At 44.6% G+C, this 21740-nt stretch overlaps 1 protein-coding gene across 2 annotated transcripts in view; it reads right to left on the bottom strand.

The window, feature by feature from the left end:
* Positions 1 to 11176: 11176 nt before the first annotated feature.
* LOC134984501 (zinc finger protein OZF-like) overlaps positions 11177 to 21740 on the bottom strand; it is a 34220-nt gene continuing 23656 nt past the window's right edge. The window contains exons 2-3 of one of the 2 annotated variants that reach the window (XM_063950072.1): positions 14916 to 16217; positions 11177 to 12210 (exon numbers count right to left, since the gene is read on the bottom strand). In XM_063950072.1, coding sequence (XP_063806142.1) covers positions 11942 to 12210; positions 14916 to 16217 — 1571 coding nt within the window. In that variant the 3' untranslated portion in view covers positions 11177 to 11941. Of the gene's footprint in view, positions 12211 to 13991; positions 16218 to 21740 lie in introns of those variants that run through there. The other variant, XM_063950071.1, reaches the window with a different exon arrangement.

Here is a 21740-nt window from a genome sequence, read left to right on the forward strand (position 1 = left end):
ATACTTGTTTAATGTATCTTACATGATCAATAACACATAATTAGATACAAATATTCCAAAAGACAATAGAAGGCAATAACAGTAAGATATACTTATATATAACAAAATGACTATAAATAGTATCACGGTGTCAGAACAGACAATAAGAGAAGTCTATTGGGCAGAGCTCAGACCAGTCTCACATGACCTCCCCTTTGCATCTGCTGCCCTTTGTGTGCCCTTTGGACAGTGGACAAGGGGATGAGAGTACACTGGGTTTCCTTTGCATCTGCTGCCCTTTGTGTGCCCTTTGGACAGTGGACAAGGGGTTGAGAGTACACTGGGTTAGGCCAGAGATGAGAGATCTGTTGTACTGAAACCCTCACCTTAGCCAGGGAGTGAGGGGGGCAGCACACAATGGGGAGGCGGTCGGTAGAGTTAAAACAGTCAAAAGTCCAACAGGGTCAAAAGGTCAACGGAGTCGACATGTTTTTATGGTTTTTTCATGCTTTTACTTTTTTTCCATTCACTATACACGTCACAAACTATTTCCTTTAGTAACCTTGTGGCGAGCAAAGGGAACTACTGAAAGAAAAACATATTGTTAGTAAGAGAAATAATACTTCTCAAGCCGGGGGAAGAGAAATGCTGATGCACACTCTAAGCACTAAGAACACTGATAGCAAAAATCATTTTGATAAACCGTCACAACATGGAGTATAAGTGACGTTCTTAGCACACATTTGCGCAAATATGTGGGTACATGCACCGCGACCAGATGATTTCATTACATGGGTCCCTAACATCTCTATTACTATCACATTATATACATTTTTCTCTTACGTCCTAGAGGATGCTGGGGTCCACATTAGTACTGTGGGGTATAGACGGGTTCACCAGGAGCCATTGGCACTTTAAGAGTTTGCGAGTGTGGGCTGGCTCCGCCCTCTATGCCCCTCCTACCAGACTCAGTTTAGAAAATGTGCCCGGAGGAGCCGGTCACAGCTAGGGGAGCTCCTAGGAGTTTCTCTAGTAAAGTTTTAGAGTTTGTTATTTTACATGAGGCTGCTGGCAACAGACTCCATGCATCGTGGGACTAAGGGGGGAGTAGTGTCCGCCCTGCGGGGTCTGAGCCACTATCTCCGCTGACAGGACACTGAGCTCCTGAGGGGATCGATCGTTCCCCGCCACAGGGGATTGCTCACCCCGGCAGCATGCCACCACCCCCTTACAGAGCCAGAAGATTGGTGGCAAGTGAGGCACCGACCCCCCTAGCAAGCGGGGGGCTGGTGTGAAGATGGCGGTAACAGGGTATGGAGCGCAGTACTAACTGCGCTCCGGGGCTCAGCGGTACATAGTGCGGTGCTGTGAGGGTCGCCCTGTGCCAGCACCTATACCCTACACTGGTCACACAGCCTGTCAGGGTCCCGGGATCTCTGCCAGCATAAATCCTCAGGCCAGTATAATCCTATGAACAGCGGGAAGACAGCGCCATTTTGGGGGCGGAGCTTCTCCTCAGCGCGGACCCAGCAGTGTTCAGCGACATTTTCCTGCCTACACATCGCTGTCCAGTAAGAGCAAGACGCTCCACAACATCTCCAGCTATCTCTCATGGTACCAGGGGGTTGGAGAAGGGGGGGGGGGGGCTGCATAGAGATTGTGTATCCTATTAAGGTGCACTGTCAGCGCTGGTAGGGGTCTCCTTTTACCTTAAAGGCGCTGTGTGTGTGTTGGCTCCAATCTCTGTCTCTCTCTTGCCATTGTTGGGGGTGAAACTCTGTCTGTCCTCCCCTGTGTGTGTGGAGTGTTTGGTGGTCTCATTTAGCTTTGTCTAGGGTCTCTGTGTCATATGCTGCAGAGGATATGTCCTCTCAGGATGATCCCATTCCATGTAATCAGGATTGCACTGGTTTAGCACAGATACCAGCAAGGGAGCCTGAGTGGTTATCCTCTATCAAAATTATGATTTCTCAGATTTCTAATAGGGTTGCACATAATGAACCTGCAACTCGGGTATTACAGAACTCTATGGCAGTTGGCCCAGTTCTGGTGCTCCAGGGCTCCCCGCTGTATATTCCCAAAAACGTGCTCTTGCACAGATCATGCAATACGACACGGATACCGATTCTGACACTGCAGAAGGTTGTGTTGCGGGGGGGGCAGCATCTCTTCCAAAAGGGATGCAGTTTATGATAGAGGCCATTAGGGATGTGTTGAATATTACGTATACAACACCTGAGCAGGTTGAGGAGGCTTACTTCACGGAAAATAAGAAAGCCTCGCTAACCTTCCCTGTGTCAAAGGAATGAAATGCTATTTTTGAAAGAGCTTGGGAAAACCCGGATAAAAAATTCCAGATCCCTAAAATCTGGAGTTTTGTTTCCCTGATGTGGATAGAAAAAAAAGGGAAAACCCACCCATTGTTGACGCATCAGTATCCAGACTCTCAAAAAAGGTGGTTTTACCTGTTCCTGGATCCTGGAAAGAGCCGGTAGATCGTAAAATTGATAATACGCTCAAATCCATGTACACGGCTTCAGGGGCAATACTACGTCCTACTATTGCCAGTGCTTGGATTGCCCAAGCTATAGTAAAGTGGTCAGGCACGTTACTTGAAGATTTGGATACTATGGAGAAATGTGATGTTGAATTGTTTTTGCTTCACATTCAGGATTCGGAAGGATTTCTGGTGGAATCCATGAAAGACCTGGGTTGCATGGCTGCAGGAATTTCTTCCATGTCTGTCTCCGCTCGTTGAGGACTGTGGCTGCGTTAGTGGTCTGCCGATGTGGAATCCAGGAGAAGTGTGGATTCCCTACCCTATACAGGTCAGGCTCTCTTTGGGGAAGCGCTAGATGCAGCTACAGTGGGTAAGTCACCTTTTCTTCCCTCAGCTACAACTGCTCTGAAGAAACCCTTTTCTTCAACTGCAATACAGCCCTTTCAGGCTGCCAAGCTCAGAAAGGCCAGGCCGTCCAACACCTTCTTTCGGGGAGGTCAGCCCAAGTCCAAGATACCTGCTGCTGTAGGTTCCCAGGAACAGAAATCGTCTTCAGGTACACCAAAGTCCTCTGCATGACGGTGGACTGCATGCCCCAGAGGTGTGGCCGGTGGGAGCGAAACTCAGGCATTTCAGTCACATCTGGGTGTCGTCCGGCCTGGACCCTTGGGTGCGAGATATTGTGTCCCAGGGGTACAGGCTGGAATTTAAAAATCTCCCTCCTGACTGATTTTTCAAATCAGGCTTGCCAGCTCTGCTGGCGGTCAGGAATGTCCTGCAAAAAGCCGTCCAGAAGTTGGTGGAGGCACAGGTCATTGTGCCAGTACCACCTCATATGCAAAACAAAGGTTACTATTCAAACCTTTTCGTGGTACCAAAACCGGATGGTTCGGTTAGGCCCATTCTGAACCTAAAATCGCGAAAACCCTTTCTGAAAGAGTTAAAGTTCAAAATGGAGTCTCTAAGGGTGGTGATATCAGGTCCGGAAGAGGGAGAATTCGTGGTATCCCTGGATATCAAGAATGCGTAACTCCACATTCCGATCTGACTGCCGCATCAGGCTTATCTCTGCTTCGCATTGTTGGACTGTCATTTCCAGTTCCAGGCCCTGCCATTCGGCCTCTCCACAACACCGAGGGTATTCACCAAGGTGATGGTGGAGATGATGGTTCTCCTCCGCAAGCAGGGGGTGAACATCATTCCATATCTGGATGATCTGCTGATAAAGGCATCGTCCAAGGAGAAGCTGTTGCAATCCATTGTTCTCACGACCCACCTACTCAGAGTCCACGGTTGGATTCTGAACCTTTCAAAATCACATTTGGAACCAACCAGGAGGTTGTCCTTTCTGGGAATGATCCTCGACACGGAAGTGCAGAGGGTGTTTCTTCCACAGGAAAAAGCGTTGGTGATACAAAAAATAGTCCATATGTCCTGAAACCAGCCCGGGTGTCTGTTCATCAATGCATTCTCCTTCTGGGAAAGACGGTAGCCTCTTACGAGGCTCTCTGGTACAGGAGGTTTCATGCTCGGTCCTTCCAGCTGGATCTTCTGTACAAGTGGTCTCAACTTCACATGCACCAGAGAATACTATAAAAAATTAATTATACAATAAAAAACAAGTCGATAAAATATATAAATTCATAAGCATATATGTCTCACTAATGTATCCTTGGTGGACTTAATGACCCTTTATATTCTAGCACCAATAATAATAATAGCTTAACTAGCATATAAACAGTCACTGATTAGGACCAAATGAAGGATGAATCATCCAAAAAGATGTGTTTACCAAATCTGTGTTCCAATTTGAGAGGCTCCTATAGATACTGATTCGTATGGCAACGGCAACAGATAATGGAGTACTGGTTCACAGTGGACAACAAAAACCGATGATGAAGTCCTGGTTTGTGGTAGACAAACAATTCTGTGGTCCAATAAGTGGAGTCTGCAAAACGAGAAATTTGTAAGCAGTGGCTCTGCCGGCATTGGAGTCCTGGTCCACAGAAAATCTGCAAAGAGTCCTGACTGTAAACGCTTGGGCAATATTGGTGCTGGTCACAATTGGTCCACCTAAGGCAGGCATGTCCAAACTGCGGCCCTCCAGCTGTTGAGAAACTACACATCCCAGCATGCTCTGACACAGATTTAGCATTCTCTGACAGGAAAACTGTGTCAGGGCATGCTGGGATATGTAGTTTCACAACAGCTGGAGGGCCGCAGTTTGGACATGCCTGACCTAAGGTCTCAGCCTGATGCATTTCGCAGCACCAGGCAGCTTTATCTACCTTTGATAAAGCTGCCTGGTGCAGCGAAACGTGTCAGGATTAGACCTTAGGTGGACCAATTGTGACCAGCACCATTATTGCTCAAGCGTTTACAGTCAGGACTCTTTGCGGATACTGTGGTCCGATGCTGTGTGGGATGAAATATAGGAATACCGCTGGGGATGACATGCAGCAACACTGTAGGCAGATGGTAAGATCAATCACTCCTGGAAGCTGAGAGCGATGTGGACAACACTCTGAAGCTGGAAGCCAGTTACCACAGAAGCTAGAGTGCGATGCTGTAGATAACTGGAAACAATAATGATACCAGGACACCGCTGGAAGCTGGATGCAGAATAGAACCAACGCTGGAAGCCAATGTCAGGACCGCAGTAGAAAGCCAGGAAGCAGAGCTGGAACACTGCAGGAGTCAGGCTGCACCGCATGAATGGTAATTGGTGCCAATCTCTTGGAGAAGCTGAATCACAGGAGCTGGAATCCCTGGAAAGTCAAGCTGAGAATTCACCAAACAGAACAGGCATGTATGCAGGATTGACAACCAAAGCACTGACGAGTATCCAGCCCTGGAGCAGGATATTTATACCAGCTGGTGAGCAGGGATTGGCTGGATAATTACACAGAGCCCAGACTGTAGTGGATAGGCTGAAAACAACATGTGATGCAAAACAAGCATGGCTGCGTCCAATGTCTGAAACTGGAGGTAAAGTCTGTTTGTATTCCACATGTGAGAATCGTCAGTAATGGCGGTGGAGGCTGTAGAGGGTAGGAGACACCATACTTTGAACAGATGAATGCTTATTATGATGTCGCCATGTCAGCACTGCTGCGATCACAGAGAAGCACCTTGGGACACAGATATGCAGAGCGCTGCCCGCAGACAGCGCAGGTGGAATCCGGGCCTGGAACGCCAGGCCAGTCTCAGAAGGCACTTACCAGGTAAATAATGGGGGCTAATAACCCGGATCGTGACACTTGTTACTGTGGCAAGTAAGGTAACAATTCACCTGTGGGTTCTATATGACTGATAACATTTCTCCCTACACCATGAGCCAAAATGGCTTAAGGAAAATAACATAAACATATAGTATGTTCCCCACACTGACCATGGCATATGAAGATATAATGACACTAGGAATATGTACAAAATGATGTTTTGATAAGATACTGATGAATATGTACTTGAGCAGAAGAAGAAATATATCACTTATCAATTGAGACACGCTTACCAAAAGTATCTATTTATATCTCGTGTTTATAGAGCTAAAATACTATGATTTACAATTAATTTACTATAACTCATACCCTTACTGATATATCTTTTGGCTTGCTATATAGACTTGTGATAGACCTAGGAAGTTTTACTTTTATGGACTAGCTAAAAATATAAAGGCTACAAGCACCTCTATAGGACTCATTAATGAAGAACTGAGAGACATTAGAGAAGGTATGATTCAATATCCAGTAGCCATCGATTAGTTACTGCTCAGAGAAGGTAGCGGATAGGAACAATTTAAAGGAATGTGTTTTAATATCTCAGATAATTACAATCCCATTGAACAGAAGGTAAATTACTACAAGATTTACAGGAACACATGAACCAATCGGCTGATTGGGATCTTTTTGGATGGATGGGAGCTAGTATTTCTAAGTGGCTATCTCAAGTGTTACATTATGTCATGATGATAATTCTTATAATTCTCATAATCTATGTAAGCATCAAATGTCTGCCGGCCCTTGGTCGTCAGTGTGGCAAAATACTAACACCCCAAAGAAAGCCAAAAACTAATCTTATGGTGATGACCCCGGTTACCTACACTGCGGTAGCCCACACATGATCACACTAACAGAAATATACACTTAATAGGTGCTTACATGCTTTTGCTTCATACACACACACAGCAAGAAGAACCTCAACCTATAGCCAGGGTAAAGAAACAACATGTTCTGTCGCTATCTCTTCCATTTCTCTTATCTATACAAGTTTTCGGGAGGGTTGAGGCTTTTCGCATCGATACTCAGCGGACTAGTGCCAGCGATTGTATCCAGAGAACGGGTTTTCCTTATTCTATCTCACATCTCACACTACTCCACTCATCACCAGACAAATCATTTACACATGGTGAGTATTTGATTTATTATATGATAGTTGTTTAGAGATTAAACAAAACGGTGGAATGTTGAAGTTATATCAAATATCCTGTATTGTCTCATTAATTGTGCTATGATTCTTGATATTATAATGTTCCCTTAAACAGTGTTTTCTTTTAGTATAGAGTTACTATGCACAGAGTAATATTCTCCCTCAACCCTTGAGCATCATTTGATTAGGTGTTTACGTGGCTAGTAGCAAGGCCTGTGTGTAGATAACGAGAGCTCAATGATATTGTATGAGACTTTGTGTCAGAACAAGGACATATCATGGAATATCTGATGGACATTCACTTTGGACAACACGTTATTATGAACAAGAATGACCTTTATGACAACGAAGCCTATTAGAGAACCTAATTGTTATGTATAGGAGATTCAAGATTCATGGACAAGTCTGCCATCTTATGGATAAAACCACTCTCTTTAATTAGCTAATCTGACCATATTTGGCATTTCCCCTAATTGTTCATCAACCAATGTATCTCCATGATTTAATCTATATGTACGCCTTGTGTGTAAATAAGCTCTGAATAATTGTATAATGTTATGGTATAAATAATGTAAAGTCAGTGTTCTAAAGACACAGGCTCATTGATGAATTCTGTCTTGGTCCACGCTCCTCTGCGCAGAATATTGGGTGTGGTTCCCTCTTTGATAATAAATTCTGTATGCTGAATATCATCACAACGGAGAACTCTCTATTATTATTATAATTCGGCTTTAACACCAGACTTGTTGTATTGGGACTGTTTACCATCTCCTTTTCTTTTTGTTTTCCCTTGAGACAGAAAGGGCTGAAAAGCCGGAATTTTAGGCTTGAATTTGCATGTGGAAGGAAACTTCACTTTTTTGGAGTCTGCTTCTGACTCCAAGATACTGGTTAATTCTTTACCAAAAAGAATATCTCCAGTAAAAGGTAAACACTCCAAAACCTTTTTGGATTCTGAATCAGCTTTCCATGTACGTAGCCAAACCACTCTGCGAGCGGCTACTGCTGAAGCTGATGCCTGAGAGGCAATAGTACCCATATTCATTGCAACCTGTTTGATATGTGCTACATGAAATTTTTGCTCTCTATATGCAATTGAAAGAACCATTTCCAATGCATCAGCCCAGGCAGCCACTGCTTTTGCCAGCCAGGCTGGCAATTGATTGATTGATCGATTGATTGATCTTATGATTGCCCCAGACGGGGCAAAATATTTTTTTTTACCAAAAACCATCAACTCTCCTATCCATGACACCATTTAATGATGTTGAAGGCAGAGGTAATGTGGATATTCCCACTAATAGAATTACATGCGTATCTACTTTGGGGGCCACCTCCCTGTTTAAACAGTCCTCAGCCAGAAGAGGATAACTGGAATTCCATTTCCTTGGAATTCTAAATTTCTTACTGGGTGTAACCAAAGCCTCTTCTATAAATTTCCTTCAGCTGTCCTGACCCAGGAAACTCAGTCCTGACTGTTTTGGGACATTTAAACACAGGTGACTTGGATTTTAACACAGGCTCTGCTGATTATTCTAAGGATAGAATGGCTTTCATCGCATTAATTAACTCAGATACGTCCACTGAGCTGAGACCTTCCGCCTCAGCTTCGTATGCAGAACCAGAGTGTAATGAGTCTTCATTCTCCAACGAATCCTCATCTGAAGCATGTGTAGACTGTAAAGATATTGTTTCATGTCTATGTGATTTACTTACCACTGTCCTTTCAGCCTGTTTTTGTTGTGAGGCTGCTGCTTCCCCTGCTGGATGTGATAAACCCCAGGTGGAATGCTGCATGTAAGGGTTAATAGTGTAACCTAACCCTGGTACAGAAGTTGGAATTATCCGCTCAGCTACACTGGATATTGTCTATAAAAAGGTAGCCCATGGGGGTTCAACTTGCACCTGTGTCCTCCTTGGATTTGTCAAGACTTTGATGAAAGCTAAAACTATGTTTCTGAACCAGATCCTGATAGGTTAACCCAGCTTTGACAAACATGATGAGTATTGGTGTTGCTGTGAGTGTATTTTCCTCACCCTTGCCGCTCTTAGACATGATAAATAATCAGACACTTGCACAGTGTACTACACAATTTGTGACTGTAATCACTTAAAATTTTGTTAAAGTGACATAAAATCCGACCCTACCTTGCTTTGCACAAGCATTGAAGATCGGAATAGTCAGAAAAAAACTGACAGAATTATAGTAAATGCAGCAGTCACAGGTTATACATTAGTATAATCAGCAATAGGAGCACATAATCAACTACAAATACATTTCAAGTATGTTGGAGAAACCTATTACTGATAGAGCAGCAAGCGACTGGAACCGGAAGTGACATTGGGCACGCACACACAAGGACGCACACGAGGATGGAGCGACAAGGTGCTAGAGCCGTGAGCCGGGGGAGCCAGAAGCCGGCAGCAAGGGGGAAGCCAGCGGCCGGGGAGAGACAATAGTCAGGAGGAAGCAGTGGCCGGAGGGAGCCAGCAGCCGGTGGGGAAGGGAGCCTGCAGCCGGGGAGAACAACTTCTGTGCAGAGATCAGTGGAGCAGGGAGAAGATAAGTATTAACTTTCCCTATTAGCTTTTCCCACTGTGTTGTATAACTGATTGTCTTCCTTTGTCCATTACTGCATTTTATTGTTGAGTCCCTGTATTTGTACTAAATTTATCCTTATCCTATCCATTTATTTATATATATTTGTTTTTATTTGTTTATTGTCCCTTATTCCTTTATTTTATTTATTTATTATTTGTCAGTGAGACAGTGTCTCTGGCACAGCGGTGTAATCATGATGTGTGTGTGTGTGTGTGCTGAGTAGTGAGTACTGCTAGCAGCAAGTCTTACAGCTTAACTGCAGTGTAGCAGTGTGGTGGGGGTGGGGAGAAGGGGGTTGCTACACCAATGAGTCAAGGAATGGAGGAGTGGTTGGATGGTACTCACACAGCAGGTGGTGAAAAGCTTAAAAAGGAGGAGTGGTTGGAAGGGGAAGGAACTGGTAGGTTCAGAAGGGATTAGTAAGGACTCTCAAGGGAAATTGGAGTGGGATCCCAGAGGTACCAAACTGGGTAAAGAGCAGCTTTTAGGAAGGAAATTGGTGAGCCAGACCCTGTGTTTGACCCTTCCCTGCCTCATGTGGGGTGGATCCTTGGACTCTCCAGTTCCTCAGGAGGCTGTGGATTCTTCTTGCCCACTACCTGGTGGTTCTGTGGTCATCTCAGGCCATGAACCTCCCAGATACCAGGCCTCCAGATAAACATGAAATGGTCATGGAGATGGTCCTGGGCTCTGTAGAGGAGGAGGTGGAATAGCAAAGGAAAGTTGTGTCCCTTCTGAAGGGGCAATGGTGGACATTGTGAATGGTGAAGGGAAGGTTTTGTGGGTGAAGAGGGAGTTATGCCATATATCCCAGAAGTATGGGTCCTCAGCCTATATGATGTGCCACCATTAATGTGGCCTCTGTCTTGTCTGACCAAGCTTGATTTATGGGCTTTGTCATTTTTATAAGCAGGATAAAGGCTGAGTTTTTTATTTCTGCAGTAGACTAGAATAAGCCGAGACAGTCCCACTTCCATTATACCACCTGAATGTGACGGTCAGTGACCACCGTGCCATCACTTACCTGTATGCTTACACGAAACAGAATGATGGAACACTTACACGGTTTCTTTACATCTTCTGGGGTCCACTCCGAGATTAAACATTATGGCGTAATTACTCAGACGGGAATATAAAATAGAATAAAAAGAAGCTATAATGTAATAATTAGATGCAAACAAAAGCTTTTATTATGAAATCATACAGGGGAGTATCCGCACCATATAGATGTAACATACAACAAACCACCGCAGATGGAACCCGGGTGACTCTAATGCACATGGTAATGTACAGGGTATATATGGATAGGATCTTGTATCAGAAAACACTCAGCACTCCTTATCAAGATGAGTGTCTGCAACAAGTTAGGCAAACTAGAAGTGAAAACACGTTCCAATGGCCGCCATATTGTCGTGCAGCAATACAGATTGTGCAAACTGGTATTAGACATTCACATTTACACAAAGCACAAGATACAAAATAAACAGCAGAAAAAAGACCTAAGCATTTGGGATGTATTATTTAGGAAGTAAATAGAGGTACATTAATGAAAAGCGTGAGTAACAGTCATTAGTCTGTTTGTGAAGGTCTCTAGAGTGGAGGCCTCTTGGACTGTGCAAGGCAGCGAGTTCCATGGTCAGGGCTGCAAAACTAAACGTTCAACCCATAAATGAATGACAGGAGATTCTTGGTACTGCTGGTAACAGTCCTTCATCTGTAGAAGCAAGCAAGCAGGGCAGTAAGGAGGCAGAAGCTGCTTCTAGTACCTTGGACCATGTAATGTTGGGCTGGGAAGGTCAGTTAGCCAATAATGAAATAGATTTTCCATCTTACAGGCAGCCGGTGAAGGGAGTAGAGAATGGGTGTTAGGAGGCAGGAACGGGCAGGTTAGGTAACAGCTTGGCTGCTGCATTCTGTACTAGCTGCAAGCTTTGTAATTCTTTTGCTGGGTGACCCAGGTAGATGGCATTGCAGTAGTCTATGAACTTCTGAGGGAATCAAGTGCTTGATTCTGGCTATGGTCCACAGATGGAAGAATGAGGATTTGTATGTGGCAGATACCTGATGTCTGTGTCAGCCACATACCAGGACAACACAAAGATTCAGCACATGTTCAGTATTTTGCAATTCTGAACACCAAAGCATAAATCCAGATGGTTGGTAAAGCTGTAGTCTTGTCCTTTGTTGGGGAGCTTCTATTATGTTTCACAAAGACTGAGTCACAGCCAACTGGCATCATCCACCCCTGGCGCTCAGCTAGACAACCATTTATTGGTATTCGGTTCTCAGTACATGGAGCAAAAAGCAGGTCATCTGCATAGCAGTGGTAGACCAGGCCATGACGTCTGATTATATCACCCAGTGGTAGCATGTATATTTTATAAAGCATAGGAGATAGGATTCACCCGAGGAACATTGGACGACAGTGATAATTATACTCCAGAAGATGTAAATGGTTCCGTACTTGGGTAATGTCTAATGTGTTCAACAAGAGCGGATTTATTTCTCTCACAGCATGAAAATGGCTTCTCATCTGTGTGACTCCTCTGATGTGTAACAAGATGTGATTTATATGCAAAACATTTCCCACACTCAGAACAGGAAAATGGCTTCTCACCTGTGTAACTGCTCTGATGTGTAACAAGATGTGATTTCTGTGCAAAACATTTCCCACACTCAGAACAGGAATACGGCTTCTCACCTGTGTGACTTCTCTCATGCCGATCAAGAGCTTATTTCCCGACCAACATCCTGCTGATATATCCTGCTCCCTACTACGTTCTCGTTGGAAATTGCTCCACAGGGGTGTTCCAGTGTGCTGCATCTTTTGGTGTCTGTGCTGTCTCTAGCTGCAGAAAAACCTTGGCATTGCGGAGCTGCGTAGTGCGGCCTACATCCTGGGTGTCGCGGCCGGCCTCACTGCCTGACATTGTGCTGTGCGCAAGTTCACTTCCAGCTACGGCTCTCCTCTCCTGACCACTCCGGCTGGTGGGCTGCTGATTCGGGGACTGCTGGCACTGACTGGCTGTGGTGGGAGACTACTACATCACCGAGATTGACCGCATGTTTACTGTGGCCAAACTTACCTGCTGCGGATCCGCCACTTCTACTACCCGACTATTTACCCAAGCTGAATGCGGGGCGGCTTCTTCTGAGTGGTGCTTTTAACTCCGTGTCTGTGCCGCTGCTGTCGCCTTATATTGCGAGCGGAATCCTTGCATTTTGGCCGACCCTGTGAGCAGCTTATTAAGAGTGCTTTCCCGCCACGGAGATGCCATCTTTTGACCGGGCCCCTAGGAACTTCATTACTTCTCTCCTATGCTTCCCTAGTGAGTGCACACCTTTTTTTCACTATAGCTCTCTGCTGAACACTGAGGTCTCCTTCATCATGAACACACAGAACTGCCATTTCTTCTGCGTTTCATACCTCTGATATTGACTGTTTGAGACTGGACCTTTCTAATATTTCTATCTGCTATTCAGTGCTTCTTTACATATTACTGGCTTCGGTGAGGCACCCCCTGCAGCCATGTTTAACCCTGCTAGTACCTCTGAACATCTAACCTCCTCTATCCTGAAGGCTGCTATGGAATCTGAGAAAAGGATTCTTGCTATGTTTGGAGAAGAGACTGTTGCGGTGCCCGTTTCTCCTGAACAGTCTGCCTGCCTACCTGTGTTGATGCCCTCGGAGCCCTTGGGTGAGCCTGTGGGTTTCCGCTACACAACAAGTTATAAATTGGGGGAGTTGCGGATTAATCCCATGCGTATTCGCCGTTATTCCTGGTTGGCGATGGTGCATGGGATGTCAGCGGCAGTCTCCATCTCGTCATTAGGACTGTGTGGACCCACACCATCTCATTCAGGGCCTCAAAATGTGACTTTTTGAACACTGGAGAACTGTACTGTATCACATTGCAGTCCGTTGAGGTGCTAGGGAGGGGGATGGATTTCCATTCTGTAATTTTTGTGGACCTGAGGCCTTTACTCTTCTCTACTTGGATAATGCTGTACAAGATGGCTGATGACTCCATTTGTTTGCTGGTTACTGTTTGTGAATTGTTGGGCTATATGGTTCCGGAATGGGCCCGTCCCCCAGACTGAATTTGTTTCTTTCCAAGTCTGTGTACTGATTCACTGTTGCCAGGACCCTCGCTATGTTTTATTCTCACGGATTCTCTGTAAAATATTGTCCATTCTCATGTTTTTTGTATGTCTTATTATTGGCATAACTTTACTACATAGTTCCACACTATGTTTAATTTGAAAATTTTTCATTTAAGAGCTTATGTATCTAGATACGCATTGGAATATCTATTGGGTATAGCAAACACTATCCTTCATATTTTATGTTCACATATGTAAGTTTATACGTGGAAGTTCTACTAGAGTTAGATCCTTTGATATTATCTTTTCAGTTGCCCCAGTCATATATCTATTTTATTTATCCTCATTTTGGGTATGGGGGGGGGGGTTTAGGGCTTAGACAAGTTAAGTAGCTTAGGTGGGCGGGTTATGGGGATCCAGGTATACTTAGGTTGGGGTTAGGTTATACAGGGTGCGGGGTTTGTTTTGATTTAGTTAGAGACTGTAGGGTTTTGTTTTATTCTGTTTAGATTTATGGCAGATGTCTCCGGAATTATATATATTTTTTTCAATATTCCTTCACTCTATGCCTATTCTATTCATGGCCTGCAATATAGTTATCTCTGTATCTCTATATTCCTCAGCTATAGGTTACTCTCACTTTATCCTAGATATGTGAGCTCACATGGCGCCTGTGTGCTCCTATTGCTTAATGTTATACTGATGAGTGCTTTATATATCCTGTTTTTGTTGGGTATGTATTGTAATTTTATTTGGTATACATTGTCTGACAGTACTCCTGTCGGCATATTGCATGCTCTACTGTATCTGCCATGATTGTGACGCACAAAACGCGTTGGAGGCACAGAGCTACAGTTTACCATTTGACCGTCCCGAATTCCCTGACGCCGAGCCGCAGTGTGACGCCATCGAGCCGCGACTTAACAACTAACCGCGATCTCCCACCGCTGGACGCAGTGGCACGGGAGAAGAGGACTTACCATACTACATCTTGGAGCCCTGCATGGTACCGGTTAGTAGTTAGGGAAAGTTAGAACTTCCACATTTTGTGAAATCGTGACGGACTGAGCTCAAATTCTCCAAAAGGAGCTGTAAACACGTTTTGTATTAACAAATTTTTCTTACAGGTGCCACTTTCTTATAATTCTCATAATTTTTAGCGCTCGTTACAAGTATTTTAATAATTGTTTGTTGTATTTTTTTTTTTTGGGGGGGGGGGGTTAAAAAACTTACAATAAAGAATACACAATTTAAAAAAAAGAGCTTATATCCCACACCGAGAACGGGAATATGGCTTCTCACCTGTGTGAATTCTCTGATGTGTAACAAGAGCGGATTTCTGTGCGAAACATTTCCCACACTCAGAACAGGAAAATGGCATCTCACCTGTGTGCGCATGCTGATGAATAACAAATTGTGATTTGTGTGCAAAACATTTCCCACACTCAGAACAGGAATACGGCTTCTCACCTGTGTGACTTCTCTGATGTATAACAAAATGTGATTTGTGTGCAAAACATTTCCCACACTCAGAACAGGAATACGGCTTCTCACCTGTGTGACTTCTCTGATGTATAACAAGATCTGATTTCCGTGCAAAACATTTCCTACACTCAGAACAGGAATATGGCTTCTCACCTGTGTGACTTCTCTGATGACTAACAAGTTGGTATTTCGATGAAAAACATTTCCCACACTCAGAACAGGAATACGGCTTCTCACCTGTGTGACTTCTCTGATGACTAACAAGTTGGTATTTCGATGAAAAACATTTCCCACACTCAGAACAGGAATACGGCTTCTCACCTGTGTGACTTCTCTGATGTATAACAAAATGTGATTTGTGTGCAAAACATTTCCCACACTCAGAACAGGAATACGGCTTCTCACCTGTGTGACTTCTCTGATGTATAACAAGATCTGATTTCGATGAAAAACATTTCCCACACTCAGAACAGGAATATGGCTTCTCACCTGTGTGACTTCTCTGATGTATAACAAGATGTGATTTCCGTGCAAAACATTTCCTACACTCAGAACAGGAATATGGCTTCTCACCTGTGTGACTTCTCTGATGACTAACAAGATGGTATTTCGATGAAAAACATTTCCCACACTCAGAACAGGAATACGGCTTCTCACCTGTGTGACTTCTCTGATGTGTAACAAAATGTAATTTCTGTGCAAAACATTTCCCACACTCAGAACAGGAATATGGCATGTCACCTGTGTGACTTCTCTCATGTCTAACAAGATATGATTTATATGTAAAACATTTCCCACACTCAGAACATGGAAATGGCCTCTCACCTGCCTTAGCTGGCTGATGAGTAATAAGGTTTGTGTTCTGTGTAAAACATTTGGCATCTATAGACCAGGGAAACACTGTATCTACTCTCAGAGCTGTAACAGATGCACCAATATCAGAGTGATCAGGAGAACATTTCCCAGGATCAGAGGGATCAGCTGATAGAGCTGGATGTATAATTGGGGTAATGGGGTTAGCTCCTGGAGAATACTGTCTACTGTCATAATTGGTTATTTCAGAATCCAGGGATAACATTAGATGTCCTTCTGTGATATTCCTGCTTGTGTGTCCATCTGCTGGAAATAAAATACATTAATATATATAATGAGTAGACAAGACCCAGGGTGTTACAGGATACAATATATAATTCTATAACAGACATTTTTACCTGTAATCATTGCTTTTATGTTTATTAAAAAACAAAAAAAAGCTAGGATGCTTAGACTGGACCTTGATCAACACTGAACGCTCATGTGAGATTACTAGAGGTGACGTGGACGCTCATGTGGGATTACAAGAGGTGACGTGGACGCTCACGTGGGATTACAAGAGGTGACGTGGACGCTCACGTGGGATTACTAGAGGTGACGTGGACGCTCACGTGGGATTACTAGAGGTGACGTGGACGCTCACGTGGGATTACTAGAGGTGTCACGGGCGATCACGTGGGATTACTAGAGGTGACACAGGCGATCACGTGGGATCACTAGAGGTGACACGGACGCTCATGTGGGATCACTAGAGGTGACACGGACGCTCATGTGGGATCACTAGAGGTGACACGGACGCTCATGTGGGATCACTAGAGGTGACATGGATGCTCATGTGGGATTACTAGAGGTGACATGGACGCTCATGTGGGATTACTGGAGTTGACATGGACGTTCATGTGGGATTACTGGAGGTGACACGGATGCTCATGTGGGATTACTAGAGGTGACATGGACGCTCATGTGGGATTACTAGAGGTGACATGGGCTTTGCAATAAAAAAACACCAAAAAAGAGACAGTGCTGTCCTGTTTGCACACTAATAAATAATATATAACCTTCATTAAGTACAGTAAAGTATGTAAGATAAATCCGTGATATATTAAACACAAAGGTAAATGTATAAAGGTGAATAAAGTAATAAAGAAACAAGTGTATTTGTTGTTAAACATCAGCATGTATATTATATTGGGTGATAACTGATTCAGTGCTAATAATCCTGTTCAGTAAGAATATAGTAATACACAGGTTCTCAAACTCGGTCCTCAGGACCCCACACGGTGCATGTTTTGCAGGTATCCTCACAGAATCGCAAGTGAAATAATTAACTCCACCTGTGGACCTTTTAAAATGTGTCAGTGAGTAATTAATACACCTGTGCACCTGCTGGGTTACCTGCAAAACATGCACCGTGTGGGGTCCTGAGGACCGAGTTTGAGAACCACTGTAGTAATATATTACACCCATACGAGGATGGGATAAATTACACATTGAATAATATTGTGGCAGAGTATCCTCCAGCGGTAATCTCAATGTGAAATCATACTGTATGTATAAACATTTTATGGGGGGGATTCAGTTCATCGCAAAAACTCCCTATCCAATTAGCCGCAAAAAGTTATTGCTGATAATTCTCCATAGGTTTTTTATTTTGCTGACAAATATCTGCGCACGGAGCAGTTGTGCGGTGTTAGGAGGAACTCATTTAAAAAGGCTTTTTAGATGTTTCCTACTGTATTGTCTTACTGACCAATAGTTTCCAACTGTATTGTCTTACTGACCTATAGTTTCCTACTGTATTGTCTTACTGACCTATAGTTTCTTACTGTATTGTCTTACTGACCTATAGTTTCTTACTGTATTGTCTTACTGGCCTATAGTTTCTTACTGTATTGTCTTACTGACCAATAGTTTCCTACTGTATTGTCTTACTGACCTATAGTTTCTTACTGTATTGTCTTACTGACCTATAGTTTCCTACTGTATTGTCTTACTGGCCTATAGTTTCTTACTGTATTGTCTTACTGACCTATAGTTTCCTACTGTATTGTCTTACTGACCTATAGTTTCTTACTGTATTGTCTTACTGACCTATAGTTTCCTACTGTATTGTCTTACTGGCCTATAGTTTACTGTATTGTCTAACTGACCTATAGTTTCCTATTGTATTGTCTTACTGACCTATAGTTTCCCACTGTATTATCTTACTGACCTACAGTTTCCCACTGTATTGCCTTACTGACCTTCTTTTCTACTGTATTGTCTTACTGACCTATAGTTTCCTACTGTATTGCCTTACTGACCTATAGTTTCCTTCTGTATTACATAGTAACATAGTTTCTCTAACGTCCTAGTGGATGCTGGGGACTCCGTCAGGACCATGGGGAATAGCGGCTCCGCAGGAGACAGGGCACAAAAGCAAGCTTTTAGGATCACATGGTGTGTACTGGCTCCTCCCCCTATGACCCTCCTCCAAGCCTCAGTTAGGTTTTTGTGCCCGTCCGAGAAGGGTGCAATCTAGGTGGCTCTCTTAAAGAGTTGCTTAGAAAAAGTTTTTAGGTTCTTTATTTTCAGTGAGTCCTGCTGGCAACAGGCTCACTGCATCGAGGGACTTAGGGGAGAGAATTTCAACTCACCTGCGTGCAGGATGGATTGGATTCTTAGGCTACTGGACACCATTAGCTCCAGAGGGAGTCGGAACACAGGTCTCGCCCTGGGGTTCGTCCCGGAGCCGCGCCGCCGACCCCCCTTGCAGATGCTGAAAATTGAAGAGGTCCGGGACCAGGCGGCAGAAGACTTTCAGTCTTCCTCAGGTAGCGCACAGCACTGCAGCTGTGCGCCATTGTCTGTCAGCACACTTCACACAGCGGTCACGGAGGGTGCAGGGCGCGGGGGGGGGCGCCCTGGCAGCAATGTAGAATACCTGTATGGCGAAAAATACATCACATATAGCCCTTGAGGCTATATGGATGTATTTAACCCCTGCCAGATATCACAATCTCCGGAGAAGAAGCCCGCCGAAAAGGGGGCGGGGCCTATTCTCCTCAGCACACACAGCGCCATTTTCCCTCACAGAAAGGCTGAGGGGAAGGCTCCCATGCTCTCCCCTGCACTGCACTACAGAAACAGGGTTAAAACAGAGAGGGGGGGCACTGATTTGGCGATATAAATATATATTAAATGCTATAAGGGAGGAACACTTATATAAAGGTTGTCCCTGTATAATTATAGCATTTTGGTGTGTGCTGGCAAACTCTCCCTCTGTCTCCCCAAAGGGCTAGTGGGTCCTGTCCTCTATCAGAGCATTCCCTATGTGTGTGCTGTATGTCGGTACGTGTGTGTCGACATGTATGAGGAAAATGTTGGTGAGGAGGCGGAGCAAATTGCCTGTAATGGTGATGTCACTCTCTAGGGAGTCGACACCGGAATGGATGGCTTATTTATGGAATTACGTGATAATGTCAACACGCTGCAAGCCGGTTGACGACATGAGAGGGCCGGCGAACAAATTAGTATCTGTCCAGGCGTCTCAAACACCGTCAGGGGCTGTAAAATGCCCATTTACCTCAGTCGGTCGACAGACCCAGACACGGATACTGATTTCAGTGTCAACGGTGAAGAAACAAATGTATTTTCCTTTAGGGCCACACGTTAAGGGCAATGAAGGAGGTGTTACATATTTCTGATACTCCAAGTACCACAAAAAAGGGTATTATGTGGGAGGTGAAAAAAACTACCGGTAGTTTTTTCCTGAATCAGATAAATTACATGAAGTGTGTGATGATACGTGGGTTTCCCCCGATAGAAAATATTGGCGGTATACCTTTTCCCGCCAGAAGTTAAGGCGCGTTGGGAAACACCCCTTAGGGTGGATAAGGCGCTCACACGCTTATCAGAACAAGTGGCGGTACCATCTACAGATAGGGCCGTACTTAAGGAGCCAGCCGATAGGAGGCTGAAAAATATCCAAAAAAGTATACACACACATGCTGGTGTTATACTGCGACCAGCGATTGCCTCAGCCTGGAGGTACAGAGCTGAGGTGGCTTGGTCGGATTCACTGACTAAAAATATTGATACCCTTGACAGGGACAGTATTTTATTGACTATAGAGCATTTAAAGGATGCATTTCTATATATGCGAGATGCGCAGAGGGATATTTGCACTCTGGCATCAAGAGTAAATGCGATGTCCATATCTGTAAGAAGATGTTTATGGACACGACAGTGGTCAGGTGATGCAGATTCCAAACGGCACAAAGATATATTGCCGTATAAAGGGGAGGAGTTATTTGGGGTCGGTCCATGGGACCTGGTGGCCACGGCAACGGCTGAAAAATCCACCGTTTTTTACCCTAAGTCACATCTCTGCAGAAAAAGACACCGTCTTTTCAGCCTCAGTCTTTTCGTCCCTATAAGAGTCATATCTGCCCAGGGATAGAGGAAAGGGAAGAAGACTGCAGCAGGCAGCCCATTCCCAGGAATAGAAGCCCTCCACCGCTTCTACTAAGTTCTCAGCATGACGCTGGGACCGTACAGGACCCCTGGATCCTACAAGTAGTATCAAAGGGGTACAGATTGGAATGTCGAGGCGTTCCCCCCCTCGCAGGTTCCTGTAGTCTGCTGTACCAATGTCTCCCTCCGACAGGGAGGCAGTATTGAAAACAATTCACAAGCTGTATTCCCAGCAGGTGATAATAAAATGACCTCTCCTACAACAAGGAAAGGGGTATTATTCCACACTATATGGTGGTACTGAAGCCAGAAGGCTAGGTGAGACCGATTCTAAATCTGAAAAATTTGAACACTTACAAGGGTTCAAATCCAGATGGAGTCACTCAGAGCAGTGATAGCGAACCGGGAACAAGGGGACTATATGGTGTCCCGGGACATCAGGGAGGCTTACCTCCATGTCCCAAAATTTGCTTTTCTCACCAAGGGTACCTCAGGTTCGTGGTACAGAACTGTCACTATCAGTTTCAGACGATGCCGTTGGATTGTCCAAGGCACCCCGGGTCCTTACCAAGGTAATGACCGAAATGAGGATTCGTCTTCAAAGAAAATGGACGACCTCCTGATAAGAACAAGGTCCAGAGAACAGTTGGAGGTCGGAATAGCACTATCTCAAGTAGTTCTACGACAGCACGGGTGGATTCTAAATATTCCAAAACCGCAGTTGTTCCGACGACACGTCTGCTGGTCCTAGGATGATTCTGGACACAGTCCAGGAAAAGGTGTTTCTCCCGGAGGAGAAAGCCAGGGAGTTATCCGAGCTAATCGGGATCCTCCTAAAACCAGGAAAAGTGTCAGTGCATCATTGCACAAGAGTCCTGGTAAAAATGGTGGCTTATTACGAAGCACTTCCATTCGGCAGATTTCACGCAAGAACTCTTCAGTGGGATCTGCTGGACAAATGGTCCGGATCGCATCTTCAGATGCATCAGCGGATAACCCTATATCCAAGGACAAGGGTGTCTCTCCTGTGGTGATTACAGAGTGCTCATCTTCTAGAGGGCCGCAGATTCGGCATTCAGGATTGGATGCTGGTAACCACGGAGGCCAGCCTGAGAGGCTGGGGAGCAGTCACACAAAATTTCCAGGGAGTGTGATCAAGTCTGGAGAATTCTCTCCACATAAATATACTGGAGCTAAGAGAAAATTTTTAATGCTCTAAGCTTAGCAAGGCCTCTGCTTCAAGGTCAGCCGATATTGATCCAGTGGGATAACATCACGGCAGTCGCCCACGTAAACAGTAAGGGCGGCACAAGAAGCAGGAGGGCAGTGGTCAAAACTGCAAGGATTTTTCGCTAGGCGGAAAATCATGTGATA

This window comes from Pseudophryne corroboree (genome assembly GCF_028390025.1).
Source record: "Pseudophryne corroboree isolate aPseCor3 chromosome 3 unlocalized genomic scaffold, aPseCor3.hap2 SUPER_3_unloc_6, whole genome shotgun sequence".
NCBI classification, from domain to species: Eukaryota; Metazoa; Chordata; class Amphibia; order Anura; family Myobatrachidae; genus Pseudophryne; species Pseudophryne corroboree.